Source organism: Poeciliopsis prolifica, unplaced genomic scaffold, assembly GCF_027474105.1.
Source record: "Poeciliopsis prolifica strain line A6 unplaced genomic scaffold, Auburn_PproV2 SCAFFOLD003, whole genome shotgun sequence".
Lineage (NCBI taxonomy): Eukaryota > Metazoa > Chordata > Actinopteri > Cyprinodontiformes > Poeciliidae > Poeciliopsis > Poeciliopsis prolifica.
Window position 1 is genome coordinate 14,693,037 of NW_026562378.1, and position 9,524 is coordinate 14,702,560.

At 36.6% G+C, this 9,524-nt stretch overlaps 1 protein-coding gene across 1 annotated transcript; it reads left to right on the plus strand.

Moving 5' to 3' along the window:
* Positions 1-1,005: 1,005 nt before the first annotated feature.
* On the plus strand, positions 1,006-4,821 carry LOC129352093 (green-sensitive opsin). Its single transcript, XM_055020945.1, has 5 exons — positions 1,006-1,462; positions 1,569-1,737; positions 2,695-2,860; positions 3,467-3,706; positions 4,248-4,821. Exons 1-5 carry the CDS (start codon positions 1,099-1,101, stop codon positions 4,344-4,346), a joined length of 1,038 nt encoding a protein of 345 aa, XP_054876920.1. The 5' UTR covers positions 1,006-1,098; the 3' UTR covers positions 4,347-4,821.
* Positions 4,822-9,524: the final 4,703 nt, after the last annotated feature.

Sequence of the window (9,524 nt, forward strand, 5' to 3'; positions counted from 1 at the left end):
TAGAGTGCTAAATGGAGTCTGGATGCCAGTTCATTCAGAGTCCTGGGTCACCCTTTGACTACCCGAAGGACAAAAGTGGAAGTAGGTCGTAGAAAGCCTGGCATGCATATCACTTAATGCCAACAATCCCATGTCTGACACAGCAACGGTTCCAAAATCTGTCTTCAGTGATTGGTTTACACTTTAGCAATTTGTTCAGAGAGCCTGACTGGGATGCTTCCTTCCTGTACCCTAATTCCAGACCTACTGATAAAGCAGACATTAAAGCTTGTTCACTTATTATTTTCATATTCTGTCTTACATTTCAAGTTGATATTTGTCTTCCTTTTACTACAAAAATTGTTATGATTTAATTCCCATTGCTTTTTACTTTACTTACTTTTGGACTTTGCCATTTTGGATGTTAATATAAAACTTGTTTCTTAGCTTTCTAGCTCCTCAAGGAAACAAACTCAGAGATTCAGATTTACAGTGGACACAGACCCGTACTGTGAAATCCTATTTGGGAATTGTTAGCTGTAACCCTTCTAAATGGATAGTGACCCAGGGTTGTCAAACAGGGTCCACCTTTAATTCTGTTTAAGTCATAACCAACAAGTTGTTTTGCTTTGTTCGATTTAAATTGTTTACCAACCTCATGTTCGAGGGTGGGCGAAGCAACTGAAGCCACAATTAGAGTTAACTAAGTTGTTATATACACATATTTCCTGGGAAAATTTGTTTACCACTGTTTTTTGTCACTTCGAATAAGAGAATGCCTGTCGAGTTAGATCAGAAACAGAACATACTCGAAAAACAGAAAAGAAGAAACCTGACAGATCTTTCTATCATCGACCCAATATCAGGAAATCGATTCTGTGACGCCATTTGTTCTAAAACTTGCCCTAAAATCTTGAAAAAAGAGATCACTGATTAACGAGTGATTATACGAAGAGATTATGGGCTGAATTCCCAGATCCTCTTAGCTCATCTTCTTATAACGTGCCTAAGGGGTATATAACCATGGCTCCATGTAAGAAGTAAGAGAGCAGAGACAGCTGCAAAGACAGAGCTTTAGGTTTTACTCTATTCTGCTCATTCAAATCACAGCCTGAGAAGATGGAGAATGGCACAGAAGGCAAGAACTTCTACATCCCCATGAACAACAGGACGGGCCTGGTGAGGAGTCCCTTTGAGTATCCACAGTACTATTTGGCAGATCCATGGCAATTCAAACTATTAGCTGCGTACATGTTCTTCCTGATCGTCACCGGCTTTCCAATCAACGGTCTGACACTGGTGGTCACAGCTCAGAACAAAAAGCTTCGGCAGCCTCTCAACTATATCCTGGTGAACTTGGCGGTAGCGGGATTGATCATGATCATCTTTGGATTCACAGCCACCATTTACTCTTCTTTGATGGGCTATTTTGCTATGGGACCCTTAGGCTGTGATATGGAAGGTTTTTTTGCTACAGTTGGAGGTAAAGTTCAGAAATATGCTAATCGTCCCTAAGTAAATGATTCTTACCTCAATTACCCTTTGACTGGTTTTACATCACAGCTCGTTTTGTTCTTTGTCTACTACAGGTCAAGTATCACTATGGTCTCTTGTGGTCTTAGCTATTGAGAGATACATAGTGGTCTGTAAACCAATGGGTAGTTTTAAATTTACTGCCACCCATTCTGCAATTGGCTGTGGATTTACCTGGATGATGGCTCTCTCCTGTGCGACTCCTCCTTTGGTGGGCTGGTCGAGGTGAGAAATTTACAATAATGGATCCAATAGCATATCCACGTCTATAGGGCAGGATAGCAAAAATGAAACATTCCTTCTTGTGATTCTTTGTAGCTTTATTTCCTTTCAAGTCTGCGTTGTAGATTGTGGATTTTAAAATCTTTGTATAATTTCATGTTTGTTATTTTGCTAGCAAGTAACCTCAAAAGCTGCTGTTCATGCAAAAGAGTTTATTTCCTTTTAGCTGGGTTGTTTCTATAACCTGCAACCAAACCTAGGGAATCATACTCTGTGCATCGCTGACAACCAACTTGGGATTTGTTTTCTTTAAAGTTCCTGATCATAATAGTAGATGAACACAACCAAGGAGAATATTATTTATTTATGGATAAATAATATTTATCCATAAATATTATGTCTCATTCAGCACACTGGCAAGGGAAATGAGAACTTTTGCATTTGGCAAATAAATAAATATATGGAAAAAACATTGATTATTTACCTGAATTTATGTTAAAATATATTTGTCTCAGACGAGGTCTCCAAGACCTTAGCGGGGAAGGAGGTGATGCTGAAATGGAGAAATTTTAGACAAAAAGTAATTGTTTTCAGCATAATGTGATTTAGCTATCTTGTAATGAGACTAAGTGAAGTCAGCAAATTTCTCAAAATATGTCAGATTTTCACAGAAAGGCCTGGTTCCCCTTTCAGAACAAACAAACAAAGAAGGCAAAATATCTTAAATATCAAAGTGAGATGACATTGAAATGCAACTTAAACACCGTTTTAGTTCTTAAACACTTGATTTAAAAATGACTTGCTCACTCACAACTTCACTTTAGCCACAGCACCTTGTAATGTCTTTTTTATTATTATTTTTGTTTTAAGAGCAAGTCTTTTCTTTTCATACATGAACAACAACTTAGAAGAACATAAGCAGAGACAACCAGTTGCTTACATTGTGTCTTTTGTCTCTAGGTATATTCCTGAGGGTCTTCAGGTATCCTGTGGACCTGATTATTACACTTTGGCGCCAGGTTTCAACAATGAATCATACGTGATGTACTTGTTCACCTGCCACTTCTGTTTTCCTGTCTTCACCATCTTCTTCACATATGGGAGTCTTGTGATGACAGTCAAAGCTGTAAGTGTTGAAGTTTAAAATACAGTCATTCATATAAATTTCATGTTTCTACTGTTGTGTTACTACAGAATATTACAAACTGACAGCTAATAGATTAATTTACATTCATCAACACCAACCAGTCCAAATTGCATGAAGCATGTGAATGACAGTATTTTTGAACAAATGTATTTTCTCTCAAACTCTTAAGTGAGTTTCTTTTGAGATTTGTATTGAAAAATAACTGCTTGGTTGAATGTCTCCTGGAATGCTTGGATTCAAGATCCTTCAACAGTATAAGGTGCAAATTGCAAGGCATGTGCCATGAAAACCTCAGATTTAAAGCCATGATAATGGTTAATGAAAAACACTAAACAGTCTGTTATTTATGGAACGCAATTACAGTTTATCTCTTATCATAGTTATTAATGTTTTGAAGTTTTTAAAAAATATATTTCAACAGCTTACTTTCAGGAATTGGTAGCTTGCAAGCTGTCTTGTATGTATAATGGGATTCATTCAATTCAAGTAATTAAAACATCATTCATATTTCACATGAAAATCATTGCTTTCTCTGTCATGTCTGCATCAAACATTGGCATGACTTGTTGTTGAACTCATTTCCAGGCTGCAGCCCAGCAGCAGGACTCCGCTTCCACTCAGAAAGCTGAGAAGGAAGTGACACGTATGTGCGTCCTGATGGTTGTCGGCTTCCTTCTTGCTTGGGTCCCCTATGCTTCCTTCGCTGCGTGGATTTTCTTTAACAGAGGAGCTGCCTTCTCAGCTACAGCCATGGCCATTCCTGCCTTTTTCTCCAAGAGCTCAGCATTATTTAACCCAATTATCTACATTCTGATGAACAAACAGGTCAGTTGTTTTTACAGTGATTATGGGTAGAATATTGCATCTAAAAAAGATCAGAAAAATCTATACATATTTTGTTTTCCTTGAATTTCAGTTTCAGTTTATATTTTTTCTGTGAAAAAATTAAACATTGTAATCATTACTGCAAGTTTGTGATATGTCCTTTCAGACCTACATAAAATGTGTCTTTAGTACAAGTTTTTTTTTTTAACATGAAGTCAAGTTATCATTTCATTTTAAAATGATGAGTTTATTTGTATAGCACTTTTCAGCAAAAAGGCAGTTCGAAGTGAAGAGCATTAGTGTCTTAGAAAAAGATTAAATATTATTGCTGTGGAGAAAAACACACACACACACACACACACACACACACACACACACACACACACACACACACACACACACACACACACACCCACCCACCCACCCACCCACCCACACACACACACACACACACACACACACACAATATTGCCATAATATAGTTAAATATGATTCAAAACTTGAGTGATGTTTCAAATATGTCTTCATGTTTATATTTCAGTTCCGTAACTGCATGCTGGCAACAATTGGAATGGGTGGCATGGTTGAGGATGAGACCTCAGTGTCAACCAGCAAGACAGAAGTCTCCACTGCAGCTTAATGATTACAGCTACACGTCTTCAGACAACCTCCTTCCTTATGTTTTCCTAATTCTGTGTGTTATGGACATGGAAATAAAGAAATGGATTCAAGGCAAACTTTGCTGCAACAAAAGGACTTTAATCTCTAAATACTGGCCTGTGACATTTTGCTGCACACATTTATGAATATTATCTACATTTGGGGAAAAAAATGATAAAAAAAAACAACAAAAACAAATAAATATGCAAAATAAATAAACAAATAAAAAAAGGACTCTCAGATGAGACACAGCCTGATGTGTGTTTCCTTGTTCAACTGTGTTGGTAACATCTGCTTGTGAAATGTTCAGATGGTGAGTGGGTGAGATTCACCTATGTATATTTATGAAATGTGAAATTTTGCATTTGTTTCAGCCTCTGTCGTAATAGCCTGTAAATATTTTCTAAAAAAAAAAAAAAGTATAGAGATACAGATTAAATGCATGCATGAAAAGACGTATTGGTTTGTGCTTCCTTGTTATACATGCAATTGAAAGATGAAAAAAATTATCGGAGCAAGTAAATTGGGAACTGGATCATTCCCACTTGCATCATACCCAGCAGTAAAACTATGTTTTCTTTCAGTAATTTTTTTCTTGTCAGATTTTCTACTGGATGACCCAATGATACCATGAAATCAATGATAACGCATGAAATGTAACTCCCATTTATTTGCAGAAAATTTGCCTATGGGCAGATTATTTCGTAGAGCATTTTTGAAATATTTTAAATAAAATGGAACTTGGGAATTTGAAACACAATTGCTAGTAGATACACTGCTAGTAGGGTAGTCAATGAAGGAGTAAGATTCATTTTCCTTGACACCAACTGGCTGTTCCCCCAAAACTAGAGGGTAGGAAGACCATGGATGTTAAATTCTAAATTTGTATACATTTGCTATTATATATTTTTAAAAGGTGTTTTTTCCTAAACTGTCTTAAAGCTACTACTATACTACTATATAGAAGTTTGCATTTTTTCCCTATGCATTTGCCTCATTCTAAAAAGATGATTAATTGGTCTCTATATTGTTCTTAAAAGTGAGTGTGTGAGTGCATGGTTGATGGGTATTTTAACCTGTACACATGAAGAATCACACAGAGAGTAGTATCACTTCAACCTTTCCAAAGGGGGAGAGTCTCAGTGGTGCCTGAGGACAACTCCAACAATTCATCTACTTGCATCAGCGTGTTTTATTGAATGCGGGGTGGGGTTGGTCATAAAATAGAAATTTATAGATGAGTAGAGAGATCTCTCTGAATTAGCTGAAACAGGTTTCTCCAAGAACAGCATGGTCCACCTCATCTTGTTTCCAGCTTAGAGTATAGAGACAAACTTATTCATGAGATAACTATCGCCAAAACTCTTGGCAATGGTTGTTTGCCCTGAATGGGTTGACAGACAGACAACCCATTCAGGGTGTACCTGCTTCTCACCCAAAACCTGCTGAAAGTAATCACCAGCCCTATTCTCCATTTAGCAGGGATAAGCAGATATATAACATTAATGGTTGTATATCTAGAGCACACAGCAGTTTTTCTCAGCTGAGTTTTTCTCAACATTTGCAAAAGAATAAGTTCATTTCTTAAAACAATTCCTACAAATAGCAAAATATCACAAAGGCCAGTCTCTCTCTCAAAATCTTTAGTTGATCTCTTGAAAGTGGATTCTTGAAAGTGGATCCATACACAGTGACACAATGACTGATTGAATGAACATTTGAGGGGTGTTCTGTTGCAAACTATGGCTACAGTTTTGATGACATGTTCAGTAAATTGTAATTGTGGGCAATCAATGGCAAGAGATTGGACAAGATTCACATTTAGCCTTTTATTTCAATTTGTTAATGGACCATCTCATTGGGAAATCAAAGGAAAATACAGCACTTCAGAGCACAAAAAAAAAACAAAAGCAGAAATGGGAACATAAGACAATCTCCTCAAGGCAACTGTACATGCAGTGCTGTAGAAATTACAGTGCAGTCTTCCTACACCTCCTGGCTTCTGTGCCTGTTGGCCAACAATCATTCACATCACAACAAATTTCTTCTCTGGTGATATGGTGCAAAAATAATCTTTTCAGCCTTTGCAGGCATCTGAATTCATCACCCTCTGCACCATGGCGCATTGTAGGACCATCACTGTATGTGGCTGATATTTTTTAACTCCATGAGGGCATAAAAATTCCTCAATGGGGTCAGAAAAGATTGAATAGTGGGTTGAGCGGAAGTCCACCAGCATCTTGTTGTGCGTCGTAAAGCATTGCCTGATGATGTTGGAGCGATGGAAACTGGTGTCACTCTGCATCTGTTTAGCCTCCTAATTTCTCTGCCACAGCCTCACTCCTCTTCATCATCTTCTTCTCACTGGCTGTTGACCCTTTCCAAATCTTTGTCCTTCCACTGTCAAAAATTTAACATCATGCTGTGCTCTGGTTACATACACTATATGCCTGACAGTTAATAGTTCATGACGTATACCTTTGAGCCATTTAAAAAAATTAGTTGGTTAATATAATGTTTCACACATTTGCCTCCAGTGGAGAAAATCAGGATTCAACTGGACCGATTTACCAATTCAGGACAGATTTAGAAAAAAAAGATGAAAGCAAATTTGTAGAAATATTCTTGACATATTGTAACAACTTATTCAAGCATTTTTGCATGCAAAGACATATACAAAAAATTATGCTTACAATTTTTCTTGATTACTTTGAGTTGTCAACTCAAACTCCACGTTTTCAAAACAGTTAACTGTGTTAACAGTTTAGACACAAATGCCTAAACAGTGGCAGTCATGGTCAAAATTACTCATTTTGTTAGCAAAATGCACTATTTATGCCAAAACATTTAAAATATGAAACAAAAACGAATACAAATCAAAGCACAACTGGCAACCAAGAGTGGGAACTATGGCAATCAATCATTACATAATGGACAACAAGAAAAAAACAATACTTGCTTGACAGTGTACAGTCAAGCAAATCCATTAGATCACTTTCCTGCAAGGATACAATTTAAACCTGGAAAGACTCAGAGAAAAAGCAGCATCACGGCCATCACATTTAAAATATTTCAATATATCCTCAAGTGTCCAAAATACATATCAGAAATTCTACCATTGCAAAGTAAAATCTTAAAAATAGACAATTTAAGACAACCAATTGAGAATATAAAGAGGAAACCTTTCTTTGTACTATGACTAAATCATGTGCTGAAATTGACTTATGTAAAGACATTGTGTCATTTTGAAATGCTTTATGCTTCAAACTTTCTGCTATTCCTTCACACATTTTAGATAATGACACATCTATATTTCTTGGAACGATAAGAGAGCTTTTAACCCAGTGCAGCTGTATTTTTATATACATGCAGATTAGGAACAAGTTTAGATGCATTTTAATAATCTTTTGTGTTCTTTATTTTTAGAGTTCAATTTAAATGTACATGCTGTGAACTTTAATGCTTGTGCTATAGCTTAGTTACATATGTTCCTAAACAGGATCAAAAAGAAAATAGCGTAATTAAATTTACTACCCTAATTTGCCTTACCGGACTGTAACAGGTTGGCCTTTTTCAGTGCAGATAGATGATATGAAGCGGAGTTAGGTGGAACAGCAGGTTTATTCCTCTCAGCATCACAAACACAAGTCACAATCTCAGTCTCACAAAATCTCAGTGTCTGTAGCTCAATCTGCATCACAGGTGAAAATTGCAATCTTAAATAGTCCCAGCTGTGATAGATCAAACCATCTGTAAATTCAGAAGGGAATCCCATTTTACCCTGTTCCACTTAATTAAATAAAATACATTTTATTACAAACACATCATCTTCCTTTTTATAAATATTTTTTATGTTTTATCCTTACCCTTACTAAAGCACCATAAAACAGTACACCATAAAACAATACACCCCTCTCCCATTCTTCTCAATGGTCTCTCTCAGGACCTATATCATTGTCCAGCCCCTTAAGACAATATTTGTCCAAACATCCTAAGGACACAGAAAAGACAGGTGAGTCACTCTATATTAGCACATTCCACACCTAATAAATTATGCACATCATTTACTTAGTTTTATCCACCAATAGCTCATTGCTCTGAGTAACAATTATCCTCTCTTCACAATCAACTACCTCCACTGGCCAATGAGGAGCAGCTGTGCAGAACCCAGAACAAAGGTGACACACTAATCCCTAAAATGCTCAATAAATACAATTAAAACTTCCTGTGTGCAAAATGTTATTCATTTATAGATCTACTTCAAAAGTGCAGTGCTAAATAAAGTGCATTGTGACAAAGTGCAAATTTATTTTTTACAGTGCTATACAATACATTGAATAAATTAACTCCGTAATGAAGGTCTCTTCATTACACGGACAAAGTGTTGTTTTTATTTTGATTCCACAGTTTGTTTCATTCTTTCTGCAAGCCTGTCTTAAGAGCCTCAATGGTCTATCATGTTCTCAGTCTAATAGACTTATTACTCCTGCTAATTGGATTTGTCTTTAAGTCACACTGAACATTTAAAACCTTCGTAGATGCATGCCTCCACCGCTCAATCAAGTTGTCACACACATCTGCTTCCCTTTTCTCATCTGATGTTATTTTTATCTTTTAGAGCACTTTGGAAAAGCTGACGCTGCAAAACTAAAGGATTTTGGCATTAGCCTAAGTGTCTGGCCTGTAGAAGGCTGTTATCTCTGTCACTCATAAGCAGGACATACAATTTAAAAATGCACAACTGATACAGAGGGATAGAGAAAAGGAAAACCCTTTAAAAACAAATAAAAAAAACTATGAACTATGAGGTCTAAAAGTATTTCAGAGCAGAAAGCAAACAACATTCATGTTACTTTGCGTGATATTGTCTGTCAAGCTAGCACTCTGGAAACTTTGCTACTTCAGTCTTGTGCTCTTAATTTGCAGATTGGAGGGACTGTTGCATGACAGCTAGATCTTTTGCAGTGGAAGAGCTGGTTGCAGCACCTGCTGCTGGCTGAGAAGAACAAGAACAATTCTTTCACAAGTCTCCAAAAATAAAATCAGTGCTAAAGAAATAAATCAGGTATGTTTTTTAACCAAAAACGCGTTGAGCATCTTTTTGCCTGTTGAAACAGACATGAATTGAATTATGAATATTCCAAGTGACAGGGATTTA

Coding starts and splice junctions, on each gene's coding strand:
- LOC129352093 (XM_055020945.1), top strand. CDS start 1,099: ATGGAGAATGGCACAGAAGGCAAGAACTTCTACATCCCCATGAACAAC. Junction 1,463..1,568: donor TTTTTTTGCTACAGTTGGAG/GTAAAGTTCAGA, acceptor TGTCTACTACAG/GTCAAGTATCACTATGGTCT. Junction 1,738..2,694: donor CCTTTGGTGGGCTGGTCGAG/GTGAGAAATTTA, acceptor TTTTGTCTCTAG/GTATATTCCTGAGGGTCTTC.